The sequence below is a fragment of the Artemia franciscana genome, chromosome 10, assembly GCF_032884065.1.
Source record: "Artemia franciscana chromosome 10, ASM3288406v1, whole genome shotgun sequence".
Lineage (NCBI taxonomy): Eukaryota > Metazoa > Arthropoda > Branchiopoda > Anostraca > Artemiidae > Artemia > Artemia franciscana.
In genome coordinates this window covers 42,832,776-42,855,548 of record NC_088872.1, presented here as the reverse complement: position 1 = coordinate 42,855,548, position 22,773 = coordinate 42,832,776, and the positions used below count along the sequence as shown (strand labels likewise).

At 34.0% G+C, this 22,773-nt stretch overlaps 1 protein-coding gene across 1 annotated transcript in view; it reads left to right on the top strand.

The window, feature by feature from the left end:
* Positions 1–22,773, top strand: part of LOC136032215 (tyrosine kinase receptor Cad96Ca-like) — a 102,018-nt gene that overhangs the window by 50,662 nt on the left and 28,583 nt on the right. Inside the window, exons 5-7 of the mRNA XM_065712427.1 lie at positions 2,606–2,726; positions 14,082–14,234; positions 15,456–15,637. Coding sequence (XP_065568499.1) covers positions 2,606–2,726; positions 14,082–14,234; positions 15,456–15,637 — 456 coding nt within the window. The remainder of the gene's footprint in view (positions 1–2,605; positions 2,727–14,081; positions 14,235–15,455; positions 15,638–22,773) is intronic.

Below are 22,773 nucleotides of genomic sequence, written 5' to 3'. Positions count from 1 at the left end.
AGAGTTTTGGTTACTATTGAGCCGGGTCGCTCCTTACTACAGTTCGTTACCACGAACTGTTTGATAAAAGAAACAGCGTGGCAGTAATATCTGTCAGTTTTGTCCAAAACCACAATTTTGGAACTAAAATTAAGAATTTTAGAGGATAGAGGGGGTTTATTATTAATCAAAACTTACTTCGATTTCTGGTTAATTTCAGATATTTTTCCAAAATATTTTCCCGAATAGGGCCAAAATTCTATCGAGTAAAAATCTCGAAACAGCTAATCGTCTCACAACTATCAGAAACTTAAATACATATTCTCTCATTTTCAGAGGAATTGCTGCCGCCCGTACATATTTTACATCTTTTACGTGGTAATAGCAACAGGAATAAAGTGTAACATTATACATTAAAGTAATAATAGCCCACCAGCTATTACAAAAAGGTTTTTGGGCGGTTCTCCTGGGGAAGGCTGCCTTGAACTTCAAAAAGTGTACCTAAATTAAAAAATAAATCAACAAAAAAGCAAATAAAAATTCCTCCAGTTAGAAAAGGTTGTGTGAAAATAATTGAGTTAAATATTCCAAAATGGAAATGAAAATTCTTGCTAAAATGTTGTGTATTTTTTCGTAAAATAAAGCAAATATAAGGTATTTTATATTGGTTATATGGGAAATTTAAGTATTTAGGGCTGTTTTGGGTGAATTTAAATTTTTGATAAAAAAAGAGATTTTAGAATAGTCGAAAAGTCTTTTGCTGAATTTGTTTTAATTTTAGTTCCGCAATGACGGAAGGGTCCCCTGAAAAACGACTGGACAGTTTTTTGATAATGCTTATTGGTTGTTTAAAAAAAGCGGTGCTGTTAAAAGCCCACATTTTCAAACCTTTCATGATAAATCCTACAGATCAATGTGAACGCGGAATTTTGACTTAGATTTTCATCATTTGGGGAAATATATGGGGACTAAACATGCAATATACGTGCGGTTTGGGAACGGTAGTTTTCAAACTAAAGCCTTTTGATAAATTACTTTGAATCTTTGAGCAGCGAATGGAGTTTTGAGAAGGGGTGATAGCATATTGTCTTCTTTATTTTATGATAGCTGTGAATCGAATATCAAAGCCAACAAAAAGAAAATGGAAACATAATCTTCAAATGAAAGTAAATTTCAAATGATTACGAGAATAATTCTTTTTATGAGTTAAAGGAGGGCTGGAACCACCTTATTTTCTACGTTTTACGATAAAATTTGAATTTTTGCTATAATACTGCAAGAAAAGAGTAGCGTAAAAAAGAAAAAAAAAATTAATATTTTGTAGCAATGCGTGCAAAATGATAGTATTCATTTATGTGAGTTTGCATTAAACGATAAAATCCTTCCTTCAAATATTTAGAATACACTTTGCAAATAAAATACTTGCAGTTACACACAGGCTACGTTTGTTGCATTCTAATACATTATCTGGAAAGTACTGACATAACATTAACATAACAAACGACGATTTAGGTAGCGTCATTTTTCTTTTCTTTTCTCTCGATAAGAAGTGACTTTTTTCCTCAGTATGTAACCCGTATATACCCCCTCCCCTATTTAACAGTTCAAGCAGTTTTTGAAGTAAATTAACATAGTGTATTATTGTATTTCCATTGCATTATAAATAAATTTTGTCAGTCCCCTCATATATAGGATATTATATATCTTTTTCTTTTCAATATCAATCTTTATATTCATATGAAAAAAAATATTTTTATTTTCGTTCTAAGTTTTAACGTCCATTTTTAAATTTATTTTTAAAACTCTATTGAACGGTTTTTTTTAAGTACAAAGCAAATTCGCACCCTTCCCCTCCCCCTTTCCCGGTGTTCCTTAGTGGAACAAAGGTCCCTTTCCCTTTGAGGTTTAGTGGAGGGGATGCAGGTAAATTAATCGAAACTGTGTGGATCAAAGTCATTGGAAAAGCAAACTGAAGTTGAAACTTGCAGGGACTTTCGGGGGAAAGCTAAGGGGAGGATGAGGGTAAAAACCTGAAGTTTTTGTGTTAAGGGAGACGAGAGAGGGGATAAACTGTGTTCCATTTCTTTACTCTTAGGTCATTATAAAAACATTATTATTTCTTTAATTTCTTTGTTTCGTATCTCTAAAGTCTGAGTTACCCATAAACAAAGGAATATTGTTTCTGTCGAACTTGTTCTCATTCCTGAAATAATTTCAAAAAGTCATTCGCAGTATCCTATGGGGCAGTGTAGTTCAGAAAGATCAGACTCTTCTAAAATATAAACTTCCCTGTTGATTCTCGCTATGACAGCAGCCTAGAAGACAATTGTTGGCGATTACCCCATTTAATCTGAGAAACACAAAGTGTGAAAATGTCAAATGCAGCATCTAGGCGTGATAGCAGCTCTACAGATCCTTTGAGAAGATCATCTTTGAGAATAAATGCAAGTTCATCCTGCTTCCCTGCTTACACAAGTTGTTACATGAAAAATCAAAATAAAACTGCGAAAACCAGAATTTGCCAAACCAGAATAAAGATATAACCTAATGATTGATGATTTAAATTGTTGAAGTGTTCTTAGTGTTGTATTTGTCATTGTTTCACTAGCTTATTTTCATATTCCAGAGGAATACGGAACCTCCAGATGATAAATGGGAATTTCCAAGGACTCATCTAAAGATGTTGGGGATACTTGGTGAAGGGTGTTTTGGACAAGTCTGGAAATTTGAGGCTAAAAATTTTCTTGGTAAGTACAAGAAATTGTATACGAGTGACAAAAATACTGGTCTTACATGAGTAAAACTTTTGTGCTTGACAAAGTGACTCGACAGTTGACTTCGAAGTTTTTTTCACTACTCCCCTTAATCTCATTTTTTCTTTTGCTAGAAATTCAATACACAGAGGCTCCACCACTAATTTTGGGGGGACTCCTCCTCTCCTCAATCTTTTGGCCAGTTAAAACAGTCTTGCGGTCAGTTTTACCAATAGTACCGCGATTTTAGACTGATTAACCTGTAATTTTAGCAATTTTACCGAAATTTTGGACTTGCTTAGGAATCACGTTGAAAAATACGATCCAGCTGCTGAGTATTTTGCCCCCTTCCCCTAAAATGTCTCGCATAGCGGTATATCATCGGAACCGACAAATAAATCTTAGAAGCAAGAGCTCAAAAGCAACTAAAATGGATTACTTAAAATTGAAAAAAAAAAATATACCACCCTCGTTCCTCAGAAATCCATCGCATTCAAATAAAAAAGGGATTTTAGACAATGCATTTGAAGTTTGTACTTCCATTATTTGAAAAAGTGGCAATGAACAGTTTTGACATTTTTTACGGTAAAATGAAACGGTCTAGTAAACTCCAATAGAAATTATAGTAATTACAAGAGATTTAGTAAGCGTACAGGAGTTTGAGAGACAAATTATCACGCTCACAAAATATTGCTTTTTAGATCATTTGTTTTGAAGTTTGAGGGCTGTCGCATTCTCAGAAGCAGAGGTGAAAACTTGGCTGCTCTAGCTCTTAGAAGTAGATTACAGTTAAGTGGAATAAATAATCTAAGTAACGCATCCCAAAAATCGAATTTGAAATACAAACGTGGTGCACTGAGCATGGTTCTCATGGTGCACTGATTCTCCAAAAAAAAAAAATGTTGATGACAGGTGTGAAGACCAAAACTTATGGCTAAGATATCCTCAAATTCTTCATACCCTTTGTGCACAAATATGGACTAAAACCACAATCAGTCAGTAGGCTGTACCTAATAGGGAGGGAGCCACCCACTGAAAATGTGACTAATAGGTTATAAGTGAGCATCAGAAGATTTCAAAATGCAACAAGGGGTGATCAATAGAGTTGATTGAGAATATGTTGAGTCGTAAAGTCACATTTTCAATCAGCAACATATGATTAGACAACTAAACAAGGGTTGATCCATAGAGTTGACTAAGAATATGTTAGAGTTGCAAAGTCACATCTTCAGTGAGCAGCAGAACATTTCCCAACGAAATAAGGGGTGATCAATAAATTTGATGAGAACATGTTGAGTTGTAATGTTACATTTTAGGTGAGCAGCGGAAGATTTCACAAAGCAAAAGGGGTTAATCAATAAAATTTATGAAGAATATGTTGAATTGTAAAGTCACATTTTCTGTGAGCAGCTGAAGATTTTGGAACGCAGTAAGGAGTGACGAATAGAGTTGATTAAGAATATGTTGAGTTGTAAAGTCAGTAGAAAGTTGTTAGTCTTCGAAATTGAAAAAATCAAGTTTTTTTGCCGCTGAAGACACCTTACGCAAAAACTTTCATCAGTGATCACACAGCCTGCTGTGATTTACTCCACTGTCTATGATTACTATATATGTAGAGTTGGACCCATTGCTAAGGGCCTTAAAACTCGTAATTTAATTACTTTATTCATCTAAAGGAATCGCTCTGAGATTCAAATAAATGAAAAATAATGGCATGTTTTCAAACTGGCAAAATACCCATTGTATACTAATTAGTATATACAGTCAGAACTGTATGCACGCGACCTTGAAATAAATATTTTTTCATGCCTAAGTAAATTTACTACTACTGTTGACAAAAAAAAGACTGGTATGCTCTGTTTCTAATAATAACTGATAATTTTTTGTGTAATGCACTTATTAACAAACGAACTTTAAAAATAATAGCTCAACTTATAAGATTTTTCCATCTGAGGGTGAATTAGAATGGGGAAGTTGTAAAAATTATACAACTAACAGAATTTGGAAGAAGCATTCAGACATTTCCTTCCACAGTCACAAGGTAAATCACAAGGTCTATATCCCACACAAGAGTACTGTTTTTGTAGAGGGCTTATAGAGAATTCTCATCTGCCATAATATCATAAAATGCTTCAAGGGAGGGTAGAACTCACTAAATCTTACCATCTTGAAATATCCAGCAAATCTAGGGAATCTAGGAACCTCTGTTTAGGTTGGTTCATTTATATAAAAAAAAATCAACTGGAGGTAAATGCGCCTTGCATGACACTTAAAGAAAAGCGTTAGGTGGTCGCATATACTTGCGGGCCTATAATTTCAATGGCATGAATGCATTCGTAAGTCATAAAGAAAATCAAAAAGGTGTGGATCACTGTGGATCTTTACCGTATGCAATGACAATGCAAATGAAAAGAAATTTTTCTTGCGCATAAGAGTAGACCTTTGACCCCTCTATATCTTGCACGAGCAAAGCAATATGTTTATGCAATCCTCATTTCTCAACATTTTGAGGACTTTTCACGAGGAGAACTGAAAAGAAACCGTATCATAGCCAGAAACTGTATGAAGAAAGCAAATTGAGGAAACTATGTTGTTTGGTTATTTTCCACAAAGTTGATTTTTTAGGCTTGAAAATTCACGAAGTTGGACCAAAACGTTTTTTTCATAAGTTGAGTGAGATCCAAGCCATAGCTTGTAATGATGCAGCAAATGGACAACACTGTCTCTGCAATTTGCATCACAACAAGCAGTATCTACACCCCTCTTAAAACTGTCCAACAGCTGCAACACAATTCTTGTATTCACCTTTTCAGGGGGTACAACTCAAACGCTGTTCAAAATTCGTATAAAAATTCTGATTCTACTGAGAATTACTACTCTTATCCAGCCTTCAAAGCCCCCAGAGAGGTAGAGAGTTAAACCTTCTCAAAGCACATAAACTGAGTTTGAGAATGCGTCAAATAAAAGTTCAGTCGCTCTTTGCTTTTCCTAGGAATTTAATAGTAGCGAGTTTGTATCATCTAGCTTCGAGTGTTTTAATAGAGATACCATAAATGTATTTAGAGATCGTTGCTGCTTGTCAAAACCATCACAGTTCCTCAAGCAGCTCATAATTTATTCTTTGTCACAATATCCGGGTAGTCCGTGGTATCGATCTGCCAAGAAATACGTTTCTTTAGTGTCTTAATTAAAAGACCTAAGAGTGGAAAATGTTCATATTCCCAGGCTCTTATTGACTTCTGATCCAGTTGATGACTGATTTATCAGGTGCACAGTAAGTCTATCAGCCCTGAGCTAATCGAATCACTGCTGATATCGAAATTAACAGATCTCTCTTTCAAATTGCTCTTTGTTTTCAAATTCTCACGAAGAGCTGACTCGGCTCGTGACCTAAGCACAACCTTCTTGAAGATGGTACTTCTCTGTTATATATAAGATACATATGAGAGAAGTGCATATGGAAACAACTTCTTCAAATGATGAAGTCTTGTGTCGCAAGCAATGTCAACGCTCACTAATACCCATTTTAAAGTTTGGGTGAGCATTGATCCGGTTATTTAAGGCGCTAAAAGTCAGCATTTTCTTTTTGAGTTTCACCTGCTTATTATTCGTGGTCTTCATTTTGGTAATTCCTTGAATAGATTATTATCTATTCATATTATTATTCATCTTTATTTAATTCATATTATTTATTTTATGATTTATTTCATATATTGTGTATAATGCGTTTTATATTTTATATATTTTGTATAATATTGTGTATAATAAACAAAAAAGCGTTTTATGTATTGTGTATAATATATTACATATATTATTTAATTTAAATTCATCTTTATTTAATTCGTACTATATTTATTCATATTATGATTATCTATAGATATATTATTATCTATTCCTTGAATAGATTAGGTTGGAGGAGGAGCGTGCATAGCTGTGTTGGCCTCAGGTGGCTTGGTGCTGCAGTGACTTATTAGTAGTAGTAGTAGTAGTGTTTTGGTAAAGGTTGTGTTCTCCCCTCCATGTAGCGTTTAAGCGCACTACTTGCGATTGTTTCCTCGTTGAGAAGATTTTGAGCAATTTCACTATCGACTGTCTTAACAGTACGAATGCTGAGCAAATTACCATCTCTGCATCGAAAAACATGGAGCCAGGATTCCAGAACAAACTCCATGTCTATCTACAGCTAAAACTGTTACAGAATAAAAAAAAGGTGCCCTTTGTGATAACTGCTCCATAACTCACTTTGAGGTATATTATATAACACCTCAACGAATATAGCTGAGACTGAGGCGCAGAACTAAAGTTAAAAGTAATTTCAATGTACCAACTCTTTCTTGGTATTCTCTGTCATTATACCTTCTAAATTTTGACTCCAAATTAATGGTGGATTCTATCACATGATCAGGGATATGCAAATGAACCTAATATTTAGCCTCTTCGTTAAACAGTCATACTATGCCTATAATCCGTAATGTACCTCTGTAGATAGGTCTTGCGTCTCGTGCAGGTACTCAATCAAGCAAGTTATGTATTTATAGGGGCCACATGAAACAAAATAAGTAAACATTAGGCTCACCCCTGCAATGCTCACAGTAACCAAATCTTTCACTGTACACAAACTGCGACAAATTAGTATAATTTATTATACTCTTTTCAGAACACCATGGCTTTTGAGCATGTGCACGAGAATTCTCAAACGTTTCTATCCACAGAGATACTATGACAAGTTCATAAGTTCCCAATCTCATCCGAAAGCAGCATTGCATGATAAATCGCCTGATTCGGTGCAAAATCTTCAACAGCTTCCCTGTGCAAAATAGAAATTGCCTCAAAGACTAATTTATGAGCAGAACAATTCTGAGTACCTTTTAAGATATTGATAATCTCCACAACCAAATTGAACGACATCTTGTCTCTTAGATCAAGCTCAATTTAAACAGTAGCTGCATGATCCTACGTAGATTCTATTCCTTGAGGGAGTTTTTCTGCTTAACCAAGTTGTGCATATCTAATACAATGCAAGCATTGGTGCAGTCTAGATGCCTGGACCTACTCAACTAAAAAATGCGGTCCCTCCACTTCCTCGCTAATGGTTCAAAAATGAAAGGTTTAGGGACTTTCTTGGATTTCTTATTTTATGGAAAGAAATATTTTTGTAGAATTTATTGAAGAGAATATAACTTGTGTAAGCACATTTTAGATTATGCCAAAGAAAAAAATGCTATAATCATCGGGGTGCAGTGTCTGTGACTGTGCTGGCCTCAAGTATCTTAATGCTATAGTGAGTTGTTATTGGTAGCAGTAGTAGCGTAAATTATGCTGTCTTTTTCGTTTATTTTTAGGAATTGCGTCTAAACGGCTGAAATTGTAATTTATTTTTATACTTATTTATGATATGCTGATTTTCGTTATTATTGTATTATTCTTATGATTATGTTATTCTATATTATTATTTTAATTATTGTAATATTTATTTTCATATTAAAGATAAACATACTTATCCTTACTCAATTCCTTCTTATTTGTTTTAAGCTATAGTTAATCGTATAATTCAGTTTTTATACATGGTTAATTCTTTTCAGATATGCTTGGCACTTTTGGAGTTTTTACGAATTTTTATTAATCTTAAGGGAATTTTTGTCAGTACTGATGGATTTTTAGGGAAGTTAAAGAGATGGAAATGTCGCACCGATTTGTAGACTATACAATGTTGCTTTTCCTATTCAGTTGGTCCCGTCGAATTAAACACGAGGGCTGCCAATTTTTTTTTAAGGAGTGTGTCATATTTTTTTCGAAAATGTGCTTTTTGTGTCATCTCAGATTCCATAATGTGTCACAAAATGTGTCATATTTTTTGCTACAAGTGGTGTCATATTTCATTGTCAAGTCTTTATTTAGAGTTTTGAATATATAATCTTTTCCAAATCAGTTCAAAAAGGACTAAACTTAACCTTATCCTTTTATCCTGGGATCATGACCTTTTTATGACATCATGAAAGAAATAGAAACATTCGATTAAATTAATGTTACACACTATGAATTTGTGTCTGGGCGGCCAACGAGGCAAGTTTACATTTATAAAAGTTTTAGGGACAATCCGACAGTAAATTGAAAATAGACTTTTCTTATGACGTCGTAATCACAATCGGCTCTATACGTAATCGACTTTATTGGCTAAGCTTTTTATTTACTCAATATGTAAGCCATTCAACTAGCTTCAATCTAGTATTTTTGTCATATTTGTGGGTGCCTTTTTAAGCCAGATGGATTATTCTGAAGGAAAGACATCTTTGGAAATTTGTAATCTTGTCCGAGGTGGGATACCCCTCCTGTACTCCTAAAAATGGGAGTTGGTGCTTATGCATACAGCTTTGGTAAACTGCATGCTGTTTACTTTTTACTATTAAGTACGCACCAGTTGGCTACATCAAATACTCGATCAAGAAGCCAATTAAGTTAAGATATTCAGCGTGCCTTTTGATTTGAAATTTCCGTCTATGGCTGTTTTCATCGCGTGGTTTAAATTTGAAATATGGTAATGGCATCTGTCCTGTTTGTGTACTACTGCCACCGCTAGGCAGCGCTATACCCTTCCATTAATTTGTAGCTTTTCTGGAGGTAGAAAATTGAAATTTTGCTTTTCTTTTATTACCATTTAAAAAACGAGACTTGGATGACAAAAATGTGTCATTTTTTTGAAAAATGTGTCATTTTTGTCGATTGTGTCATCATTTCGACTGAATGTGTCATTGTGTCATGCAACATCAAAATGTGTCAATTTGGCAGCCCAGTTAAACACTCGACTGTTTTACTGCTTATTGATGTTGTATAGCTCTCTGATTAAAAGTATTTTTAATTTATCTCGCGGGATGTCGTCCTCGATTTTAGATCAATTTACAATGTTCAGTAATCGAAGAGAAAATCGTTTTTGAAAGCAAATTTACAATGTGAATTATTTGCCCATGATCAACAATATTATTTATATAGAAACTTCATGTTCTGTAAAATAATTAAGAATTAAAGATTTACTAAAGAAATGTTTTTTTGTATATAAAAAATTAAGCATTATAACAAAAACAGGAAAAAAACATTGAAAATTAAAGTGAGTCGCATTTAAACCGCATTAGAAGTCACTCTGAAAACGAACCGAGATTACTAGACCTCATCCCTCCTTATTTGCGCTATTATTAATAATATTATTACTTATTATAATAAATAACTGTTGTAAAATGTATATAGCGAACGTAACTAATTGGTTTTGAATATCTGATTAGGCTATTGATATTCGTAGGCTGTTCTAATACACTGCTGTAAATAAAATTTGGTTTTTGGATCAAATAAATAAACAAACGAGTTTTTTCAACTGAAAGTAAGGAATAACATTAAATCTTAAAACGAACGAAAATTATTCCCTGTATGAGGGGAGCTGCCCCTCCTAAATACTACTCACCCTGAACGCTAAAATGTTAGTACTTTTGAAAAGCTTTTTATTCTATTTAAACAGCTGATGTGTTTCAGGAGTCGTTCCGAAGGAATTGGGTGGAAAGCCAAACTTTTTTGCCTCTTGCTTTCATCTGAAAGAAATTATTTTTTCTTATTCATTTTCTGATAATTTTTCAACTGATGCCCGGAAATTCGCCTCCCTCTATGAAAAATTCACCCACAAAAATTCCTTCATGAAAAGTTTTTCCCGCGTGAAATCCTCCCCCCCCCCGGGAAATTCCATCCTTGCTGGAAATTCCCCAGGAAATTTTTCTGTGGACAATTTAGCCGGGAAAATTCTCCTTAACGTACTTTCATTTAAAAAAGACTCAATTTTTTACTTACCTTCTTATTGTTTTTCAAATCATGCAATAAATGCCAAAGAACCCCTCTTCATGGAAAATTTTCCCCAGAAATTTCTATTCCCCTCCCAATGGAAGTTTTACCCCAGGAAATTTCTCTATCCACGGAAAATTTTCCCTTTAGAAATAAATCCCATTCAAAATTAACCCTCCTCCAAAAAATGCCTTTATACTTCTCAATAACGAGTACTATGCGTAAACAACGGCTAAATTTAATACCTTACAGCCCTTTCCTCAGTGGCTGTAGGGATTCATGTCATTCCAGAGATTATTGGACCTATTAACTATGGTAAAGAAAATTGCTATTTAAATATTTTGATTGGATAACTTCGGGGAGAAAGGAGATAGAGGGGGAGTGCTACAAAAAAAATAATTATGCATCCCTGATCTTTCATCTGGCGAAAAAAAATCCGCATTTTTGAAGATTGGAGCTTGAAACCTGTAAAGTTTCTCTAATGTGCTCAATCTGATTGTGTGATTTTCAGTAAGATTCCTTGATTTGTTAGGGTTGTTTTCTCTCTTTTTTAAAAATTAAGTAAATTTTCTCAGACTCGTATGTTTTGATGGGTAGCATTGAATTTTGCATATTTGGTGAATTTCATATATTTGGAATCAGCATAAAAATAAAATTCTTTCGATTTATCTATTCTTTACCACAATTCAATGCCGAGTTATCTCCTTGCTTACAGGGCTATGAATTGTTTGACTAAAATTAAATGGATGGCTACAAAAATAGTGATTTGCTTTTCATCTTTTTGGTATGACTTGTGTAATATTGGTGGAAATTTTGACCTCCACCACTACTAGCATCATCACTCCCTTCTTCTCCGCCATCTATGTTTTGGAACCTAAAATAAAACTCTGTAGAATAGAACCAAATAAACTATTCACTTTTTAAGCACTTTTAGGAAAAAGAAAGACCTAAAAAATAATACAAAGGCATAGACAGGGGATTTCAGGGGAAATGAGACTTCTGAAGTCGGGAATGATGTAAAACTGTTGTGTTAATCTGATAATAATAAGTAGGTAGTAACTTTTGAAATAGAAAGTTTCACAAAAGTCAGTGGGAAACCTTTTTTAAAAAGAAAACTATAAGAGATAATAATTTTGATTTTAAGAAGTAAAGCCGAAAGAAGGCGTATCGGGTTTTATGTCAAAATTGCCAAAACCGCCATTTTATGTTCTTGGAAACTAAAAGAAATATAGGATACATATTTGAAAAAAGGTTGAATAATATATTGAAAACAAATATGCGAGGATGCTTCTAGGTCATTACTGGTAGCCTTTACAATAAGACATTCTTCCTGTTGACTAGAGAGGAATCATCTGCCGAAATAGAGCGTTAAAATTACTGAAGAGAAAGGAGACTTTCTAATCAGGAAGACTAGTTTCAACACGAGCTGTTGAAATACACGTAAAGCATCTTAATTCGCATCGACTTTTTTCTTGGAAATGAGCTCAGTATCTAATTGGAAAGTTTCGGAAATAGATGAACTTCTATCTTTTCAAGCATTGTAATCGTCGGACAAACAATAAGGAGATGATTACATGAAAATAAAAGGGACAGAAATGATTGTTAAAAAAGCATTGGAAACATGATTAGAGATTAAAAAATATAGGAAAGAAAGAGAAGATTACTTGAGAGCAACTGCAAAATTCTTGTTGCTAACCTCAAAAACTAAGATTTATGAAAGGTAAGCCATCTGGGTAAGTTTGAACTGCAAAGGGGGAAAAAAAATAAAACAGTTGAATGATGCACATCTGTAATAAGACTGAATTATTATGTTTGTTTTTCCTTTTCCTTTGTAAGCTTTTGTGTTTTACGTTGTTTCGTTCTCAACCCTGATGATGTGTTTTTGGTTACAGATGGAATATTTGTTTGATTGATATTCATTTTATTTCTGCTGGTCATAGACTCGTTGTTTTTCAACATTTTTTCTTTGTTTTGTCAAGGTAGAGCATTTTTGCTTTGGATTGTTTATGTAATCGTCCCTATAAGTTACACCCATCCAAACAATTACTGGGAGAGGGACCAAAACGTCGCAGACAATTGCAGGTTCATCATTTGCGACGTATTCAAGATGGATTCTTCAAACAAATCTGTTATGAAAGTGTCTCTCATAGATGCTGGTGGGGAGATATGGGGCCAATGTCCCCTGGAAAACAGGAAAAAATTAAAGAAATGCATATAATCAGGAAAATGAGAAATATTCTCATTATAAACTCAGTAAAAACAAAGCTTCTGGTAAAACTTCCCCCCTCTCCCACCTCCTTATAAACTTCATAGTGGTGCTCATAAGCCCCCCCCCCGCCTCGCCGTCATTAGTGCCGTTAAGTACAAGTAACTAATCTCTTTTGTTCCGAAGATTTTTGTTTGTAATAAGAGAAGATCTATCACCTCACAACACCCATATTACAGGCTTAGTCTAAAAATTTTCATGTGCAAGTGCAGCGTTTATAAACTAATTTCGACCCTCCATCCTCGCAAAAAACAACTAGTTCTATATATATCCAAAATATCATGAAGTTAGAAAAATAGGGATAAAAATATACTTTAGAAGCTTCAAGCACTCTATCCCCCTGTCGAACTTGAACAAAGACCCGACAGTGCTCTTGCATAATAGCTGATGTTCAATTATACACTGTATTTTTTTTTTATTAAAGCCTGAAATGAATCAACTTAGTTTAACGAAGCTGAATAACAGTTTACATTGTATGGACTACTTGCATCTTTCCGAGGTAATGTGTTATCACGGCGTATTACTGCTTCTGAAACTGGAAAGCTCGATATATATCTTTTCTGTCATTTTAAATTGAGAGGCTGTGTCGGAATTTTCAGCCAAAAGCCCTTTTTCCTTCTATAAGACAAAGTTGTTATTTGGTGCCACAGAATAGAAAAAAAACACCACCTGACTAAGGCACAATCTATTTTTCTATCTAAACAAGGCACTAAAACTTTTACTTTCCGCACGATTAAACTTTTTTCTGATATTTTTAGAACCATTGGTTCGATTCAATCCCCCCTGGGGATAAAAGAATTAAATACAAAAGAGAGAAATTGAAATTCGTACTATAAGTCTATCTAATTTGCTGAATTTAATGGCGCAACATTTATCAGGATCACTTACGATAATACGGTGTTTTTCCCTCTTTTCAAAAACCAGGCAAATTTCCTCAGGCTTGTAAAGTTTGGTGGGCACTCCTAATTTATTGAGTTTTACGCATTAAAAGGCACTATAAAAAAATGGATTCTTTAATGTATATCAAACTCATTTTTTTTAATTAGGTTACTATAGCACGAGAAGCTCCTTACTTACAGCTAGCTACCACGAACTGCTTCATTCCTAGGGAAAAAAAAAGACTATTTGCAGTACATGTTTTACTGTATAACTCATCAAAAAAAAAAAAAAAAAAAAAAAAAAAAAAAAAAAAAAAAAAAAAAAAAAAAAAAAAAAAAAAAAAAAAAAAATACGCGTAGAAAGACCTAAAGAATAATTTATTTCAGGAAAAGAAGAGCCAACGATAGTGGCTGTTAAGACTCTCAAAGAAGTGGCCAGTGCCAAAGAAAGGTCGGAACTATTGAAAGAATTGGAAGTTATGAAGCTTTTGGAACCACATCAAAATGTTGTGTCCCTTCTAGGATGCTGCACTGAAAAAGGTAGTCACCTATCTTCCTATCATCCACGGGATAAATACATACATAAAAATTTTCTATACACAGGTATTAGTGGTGGGAGGTGGGTGGGGGGGGGGCTTTCCAAACTATTTAAAGAAGGAGTCCCTTTGAAAATATGTGCTTAGGGAGGAAGCCTTCTGTTTATGTCCCTTGTCCCTGAAATCTTGAGAATTTGTTGATTTGTTCTTAAAATTTCTTATATGTTTTCAGAAGAATTTGCCCTTTGGGCTGTCAAATTTGAACCCTTCTAAAATAAGCTCCTTCCTATGTTCCTTGTACTTTGTAAAAATTAAATGGGAAGATGTGAAAATTTGTTTTCTTGTATGCAGTAATAAATGCTGTCATCTAAAGTTAGATTTTGTTAAGCTTAGAATACGTTTACTTTCTGATAAATACGCCGATTTAAAAAAAAAGAGATTTTAACTTCAGAAAAATTCAAGTTACCCACTAAATTTCTTTTCAAGGTTAGTGCAACGGTTTTTAATGCAAAGTACTTCCCTCCTAGTCAAGTGGTTGGCACGCTAGATTTGGAGTCCTTTTATTCAATTCTTGGCGTGGTTGGTTATTTGGTTTGGGACGGGGGTCAGTGTTGTGACTCTGTAAGCTCAGCCCGAGTTAACCCAGCTTTAAATGGGTACCTGGAGAAATATGGGCCAGTTAAGCAGTAAGGGTGTGTGAAAGCACAGGAAGGCTGGCCCCAGCCCCCCATTGTACTTTTTGGCTAAAGAGTCTTGAAACGAAGCTAAGCACCGCCGGTTTGGACTCAAAGGGACCAGTGCCGTATCCTTTACCTTTTTTTCAATTTCCTTTGGCCAAATAACCATAGCTCATTAACAGAATTCATCTCTAACAAGATACAAAAAAAAAAAAATAGGAGGTTTCTACGTCCTTCAGTAATCCCATGAGAAAACCCACATCCGACATAGTTACAAACAAAAATGGCATGAACAACCAGGATCAAGCAAGAACAGCAAAATAACAAACAGAATTAGGAATCAATCGATTCCCAATTTGCCTGAAGTTCTGCAATTATGACTTTATGTCTTAATACAGGCTGAAAACCAAATCCTTTTATGAAGAAAAGAATTTCTATGTTAAGAAAAGAAATACTGTAATGTGTTTCTTTATGAACTTCATGAGATTTCCTCAAAAATCGTCGACAGTTTTAATGTAACAATGTTTTTATAAATAAGATTTTTACAGATCCAGTACTTGTGATCCTTGAATACGTATCTGGTGGTAAGCTACAAACATATTTGAGAAAATCGAGAGCAGAGCATTACTATGGAAACCTTCATGGTACAAGCAGTCATCTTACTTCTCAAGATTTAATGTCATTTGGTCTACAAATTGCAAACGGAATGGAATATTTATCTTCTAAAGGGGTAAGATCCAAATATATATATATATATATATATATATATATATATATATATATATATATATATATATATATATATATATATATATACATATATATAACTTACGTGTTTAATTTTTAAATCTGAGAACATGAAGACAAGTGTGCATATATTATACAGACCCAAGTACATACTAGTTATGTTCGGAAAGTAAGTTCTTTTTTATAATTAAATACAAAGAAAAGAAAAAAAGCACAAATAAAATAAAAAGTCTGTTTTACGAAAAATTACAACCCGTGAACTATTTTTTGACATTACTCTCGCTATATCCCAGAAGTCTAGCATAGCGTGTTCTAAGTTCTTGTTGATACTCTTCATAGAATGCTGTCTCCTGCGTTGTTTGTCATGTGGTAACATTTTCTTTCAGCTCTTCATTGTGGCCAAGAGCTTGGAGAATTATTTTTGTCGTAGATAGTCACTCGATATGAAACTTAGGTTGCTTATGCCACCCCTGAGACCAAACGAGTCGTAAACCTGAATTTGAAATTGTGGAACCCCAAATTTGAAACCTGGAAAAATTTATACCATGCTATGATAAATGCCTGGTTATTCTTTAGTATTAAGTCAAAGATGTCAAATCAGCAATTTCAATTGGATTAAGACATTCTGGTGTAAATTCAGTTCCTCCTTCCTGTTACTGCATAAGAGAACCATCCATCTGAAAAGTATTATTTTCTCCTGGGACTTGTTATGATTCTGACATTTGCTTCTCTTCTAACCGCAGATTTCTTTTACGACTCCAGGTGATCATTCCTGTCATTTTTCTTGTATTGGCAGATTTCTTTGTTCCTTATTTTCATTTGGGATTCATTTTCATTCCTGTTATCATATATCTTCTAGTCATTTATCTTGTTGTGGTTTATTTTCGTGTATCATTACCTCAGACATTTTTCTTTGCCTCTTGATTTAGCTGTTTGGATTAATTCAAAATCATGTATAATTTTGTATAACGCCATAGATACAAGAAACTACTTTCCCAGCTTTTCCCCAGTTGTCATATTTTTTCCTTAATTTTGTCGTTATATAATTCAGTAATAACCAGGAATCTTTCAGTGACTATGCCATCAGAAATATCTAAAGTACGTAATGGCATAATTATCGTTTTATTCTTTACTTTCAAGTCATAGGGTGGTAAATCATTAATGTTAATTGAATGATGAGTTTATAGAGTAAATTAAATTCCTTATTCCTATTTTTTCTTTACAGGGCCTAAAACAAAACGCTCCTTATTCCATTTTAATTTTGGAAGTATCTAAATTACGCAATAGCATAACTATCGTCTTAGTCTTTAGTTTTGAGTCAGATTTTTGTATTTATGAGCACATTTAAAGAGAATAAATTACATCATACCCCCCAGGAGTATTCGTATCGTGTTTAGTTATCTATGGCGCATGCAACGTTACCAAAGAGACATAACTAAGTATAAAATGCCAAGTGTGATGCGACTATTTATAAAAGGCTTCATGCGACTATTCATTAAAAGTTTTATAAAGCTTAGAGGACAAATGAAAAACCAAGACCATCAAGTGTGACAAAACCCATCTGAGCAGCTAAGGTAAAGGGTATTGAACAAAATGTCTGAAGTGATAGACAGAAATGAAGGACAAAGAAACATACAGTTAGAATACCTGTGAAAAAGATAATTACAACGAGTCAAAATTAAAAGTGAAGAACAAAGAAAAATAGACTACTGAACTTCTTACTGACAGTTCGTTTACCATGAACTGTTTGAAAAAAATACCGATTAATTTGACTATTGAATTTCTTACTGACATTTCGTTACCATGAACTGTTTGAAAAAATAAATACCGATTAATTTGTAAAATAATTTTTTCACCCGCTTGGTTCTTACCATACATATATGATTAACAAGTTAAATAAAAGATTTTATATGTGCATATATGTGTTATATATTTTCAATAAAGCACTAGTTAATTTGATATTCTTTCTTGAAAAGAAAGAATGGCTACGCAGCAGGCTTGTATATATTGACTCTCATTGTCAGTTGTCTTCTAACTGCAGCTTCTTCTTGAAGTCATGCCGTCACTATAGGGTTGATACAACTACCTTGGGAAAAATACAAATGTTTCCTTAAAGTTGTGGCCTATTTAGATCGTTTATAGCCAGAAATGTCATTATGCCAGTTTCAAGAAAAAAAGCTATGTTGCCAATTTCGAGGCCGGGCCCCGGCAAAGTTACGCGTCAGGCTTTTATACAATGATTCTCACTTTCGATTCGATATATATATATATATATATATATATATATATATATATATATATATATATATATATATATATATATATATATATATATATATATATATATATATATATATATATATATATATATATATATATATATATATATATATATATATATATATATATATATATATATATATATATATTTGGAATCAGCATAAAAAGCAAATTCTTTCAATTTATCTATTATTTATAACAACTCCTTTTTTTTAGACTTTCGGTTACTATTAGGCCGAGTTATCTCCTTGCTTACAGTGCTACGAATTGTTTGACTAAAATTAATATATAAAATTATATATATTAAAAATAATATATATATATATATATATATATATATATATATATATATATATATATATATATATATATATATATATATATATATATATATGTATATATATGTATATATATGTATATATATACATATATACATATATATATATATATATATATATATATATATATATATATATATATATATATATATATATATATATATATATATATATATATATATATATATATATATATATATATATATATATATATATATATATATATATGTGTATATATATATTTGGAATCAGCATAAAAAGCAAATTCTTTCGATTATCTATTATTTATAACAACTCCTTTTTTTGAGACTTGCGGTACTAGGCCGAGTTATCTCCTTGCTTACAGTGCTACGAATTGTTTGACTAATATTAAATAGATGGCTACAAAAATAGATATTTGCTTTTCATCTTTTTGGTATAATTTTTGTAATATTGGGGGAAATTTTGACCTCCACCACTGCTAGCATCATCACTCCCTTCTTCTCCGCCATCTATATTTTAACATCTAAAATAAAACTCTATGTAGAATAGAAACAAACAATCTATTCACTTTTTAAGCACTTTTAGGAAAAAGAAAGACCTAGAAAATAATACAGAGGCATGGATAAGGGATTTCAGGAGGAATTAGACTGCTGAGGTCGGGAATGATGTAAAATTGTTGTGTTAATTTGATAATAATAAGTATGTAGCTATGTTTTAAATAGAAAATTTCACAAAAATCAATGGGAAACCTTTTTTAAGAAGAAAACTCTAACTACTACTACTACTAATAATAACTCACTGCAGCACCAAGCCACCTGAGGCCAACATAGCTACGCATGCTCCTCCTCCAACCTAATCTATTCAAGACCTCCCTCTTTACACCCTTTCAGGAACTTCCCATTTCCTTTAAATCTTTATTTATGACATCATCCCAACCCAGACAAGGACGACCTGCTTTCCGTGTAGCCCCAGACGGCTGGCCAAAAGGGACAATCTTTGGCAATCTGTCATTCTTCATCCGCAGAACGTGGCCTAGCCATCTCAACCTTTCTTTCATTATAGCCCTAGAAAGCGGGATTGAACCCCATTTTTCATACAACCTACTGTTTGAAATATGGTCAGTCAGCCGGGTACCCAGAACAATCCGTAGGCAATTTCCCTGGAAAACATCTAGTAAATTTTCATCTGCTTTTCGGAGCGCCCATGCTTCAGAGCCATATTTGACCACTGTCATCACTGTAGCTTCCAATATTCTAATCTTGGTTTGCAGACTTATCTTTCTATTCTTCCAAACTTTTTTTTTAACTGTGAAAAAACACCCTGAGCCTTAGATATTCTACTTTTAACTTCTTCACTGCTCCCACCGTCTTTACTAATAATACTACCAAGGTAAGTGAAACTGCCAACCTGATCAATCTTTTCGTTACCCAACGTCACCTTTTCATCTTCACTTATTCCTAGCCTTAGTGACTCAGTCCTCTTCACATTAATTTTCAAGCCTATTCTAGCACCCTGAACTCGCTAAATCTCCAAAAATTCATTAATTTTGCTCACACTTACATCTAATATGCTTAAATCATCAGCATAATCTAATTCCAGAAGCGTTTTTCCTCCCCATTTGATTCCGTGATCTCCAATTGCCTTTCCTGTGCTCCTTAATAGGAATTCCATCTAAATGATCCATATAAAGAGGGATAGAAAACTACCCTGCTTAACTCCTGATTTAATACAAAACCAGTTGCTAACCTCATTTCCTACCTTAACCGCAGCAGTATTATTCTCGTACATAGCACAAATAGCTTTAATGTATTTTTTTGGTATACCACAGAAGGATAAGACATTTGCTAACGCTCTTCTATCAATAGAATCGAAAGCTTGCTCATAATCGATAAAACTGAGGACCAAAGGTGTCTAACAACGAAAGGACTTCTCAATTATTAACCTAAAATTGAATAACTCTAAACTCTAATAAACTCTAGAAAAGTCTAAGAGATAATAATTTTGCTTTTAAGAAATAAAGCCGAGGGAAGGCGTATCGGGTTTTATTTCAAAATCACCAGCACATATACATACATACACAACACATACATTCACAACACATACATTACTCCTAGTTTCAAATTTCATTTTTAATGCAAATACCTTGAATGTTAATACCTTATGCGTGCCTTGAAAAATTCAAATGAGATGGAGATATTTCACCTTTTTATTACCTGTAAATAAAATTGCTTGAACGTTCTCCGAGTACCTATGATATTGTTCAAATATCATCATGTTAAAATGACAACCAAAATGAGTTGGAAATTTGGCTGGATTAAAAAGTCAACGAATTATTTTTGTTTTTACACAAGTTTAAGATTGATAAAAAACCTGCTGAGACTTTTATGCTTTTTAGAATGTTAAATAAAACCAAGGGTATATGCCCTTGAGAGTTTTGGATACGGCGCTACTTATTCTGAATTATTACTCGAGATCAAGTGTTAATCGAGGCTAGCTAAAGCATCAAAAAGTGTTGCATAAGAGCAATTCAGACGCAAATTCAATTATAAACATTTAAAAGGGAGCACTTGGGCTTTTTTTTATGGCACTTGGTACTAACCAAGTGACATATAGCAATCGCCAATTCTGTCGGTCTGTCTGTCGGTCTGTCGGTCCCGGTTTTAATACTTTAGGCACTTCCAGGTAAGCTAGGACCCAAATATGAAATTTGGCAGGCGTATCAGGGACATGACCAGCTTAAATTGGAAATAGTTGTTTTCCTAATTTGACCATCTGGGGGGGGGGAGTGGGGGCCGGTTAATTCGTAAAAAATAGAAAAATGAAGTATTTTTAACTTATGAGAGGGTGATAGGATCTTACTGAAATTTGATGTTTGGAATGATAATGTGTCTCAGAGCTCTTATTTTAAATCCCGACCGGATCTGAAGACAATGGGGCGAGTTGGAGGGGGGAAACCTAAAATCTTGGAAAACACTTAGAGTGGAGGGATCGGGATGAAACTTGATGGACAAAATAAGCACAAGTCCCAGATACATGATTGACATAATCGGAATGGATCCGCTCTCTTTGGGGTTTGTTGGGGGGGTAATTCTAAAAAATTAGGAAAAATGACGTATTTTTAACTTACGAACGGGTGATCGGATATCAATGAAATTTGATGTTTAGAAGGATATCGTGTCTTAGAGCTCTTATTTTAAAGCTTGACCGGATCTGGTGACATTGGGGGGAGTTGGGAGGGGGAAACCTAAAACTTGGAAAACATTTAGAGTGGGGGGATCGGGATGAAACTTGGTGGGAAAAATAAACACAAGTCCTAGATACATGATTGACATAAACGGAACAGATCCGCTCTCTTTGGGGTAGTTGGGGGGGGGGGTTATTTTTGAAAAATTAGGATAGGATAGGATGAAACTGAATAGGAAGAATGAAACCTGTCTAAGATACGTGACTGACATAACCGGACCGGATCTGCTCTCTTTGGTGGAATTGGGGGGGGGGGGTAATTTTGAAAATAGAGGTATTTGTAACTTAGGAAAGGGTGACCAGATCTTAATGAAATTTGATATTTAGAAGGATCTTGTGCCTTAAAGTTCTAATTTTAAATTCTGACCAGATCCTGTGACATTGGGGGGAGTTGGAGGGGGAAAACGGAATTTTTGGAAAACGTGAAAATTGGGGTATTTTTATCTTACGAATAGATGATCGGATCTTAATGAAATTTGATTTTTAGAAGGAATTCATGTCTCAGAGCTCTTATTTCAAGTCCCAACCAGATCTTTTGACATTGGGGGGAGTTGGAGGGGGAAATCTTGGAAAAACACTTGGAGTGGAGGAATCGGGATGAAGCTCGGTGGATAGAATAAACAAATGTCCTTGATACGTGATTGACAGAATCGTACTGGATTCACTCTCTTTGGGGGAGTTGGGGGAGGGGTTCAGTGATTTGGCAAGTTTGGTGCTTCTGGACGTGCTAGGACGATGAAAATTGGTAGGCGTGTCAGGGAGCTGCACAATTTGACTTGATAAAGTCGTTTTCCCATATTTGACCATCTGGGGGGCTAAAGGGAGAGGAAAAATTAGAAAAAATTAGGTATTTATAACTTACGAGTGGGTGATCGGATCTTAATGAATTTTGATATTTAGAAGGACATCGTGACACAGAGCTCTTATTTTAAATCCAGACAGGCATTAAGTCTCTGATTTTCCTTTGTAAATCAATCTATTGATTCATAGAATTTTGTTAGAGCTCATACCATATGATCTCTTGGCTCTTAGCTCTTCTCGCCTCGTCACAAGTGCCATATGAGCTCTTAGCTCTTGTTTTTTTTACCATTCTCTGGCAAGAAAAAGTCTGGGTCTAGTCAAACAGCTCGTGGTAACAGACTGTAAGTAAGAAGCGACCCGGCTCAATAGTAACTCAAACTCTTGGGTTGTATCTATCAATAGATATATCACAAGAATCAGATTATTATGCTGATTGCATAAAAATCACACCATTAAATTAATCGTATCAGAAAAC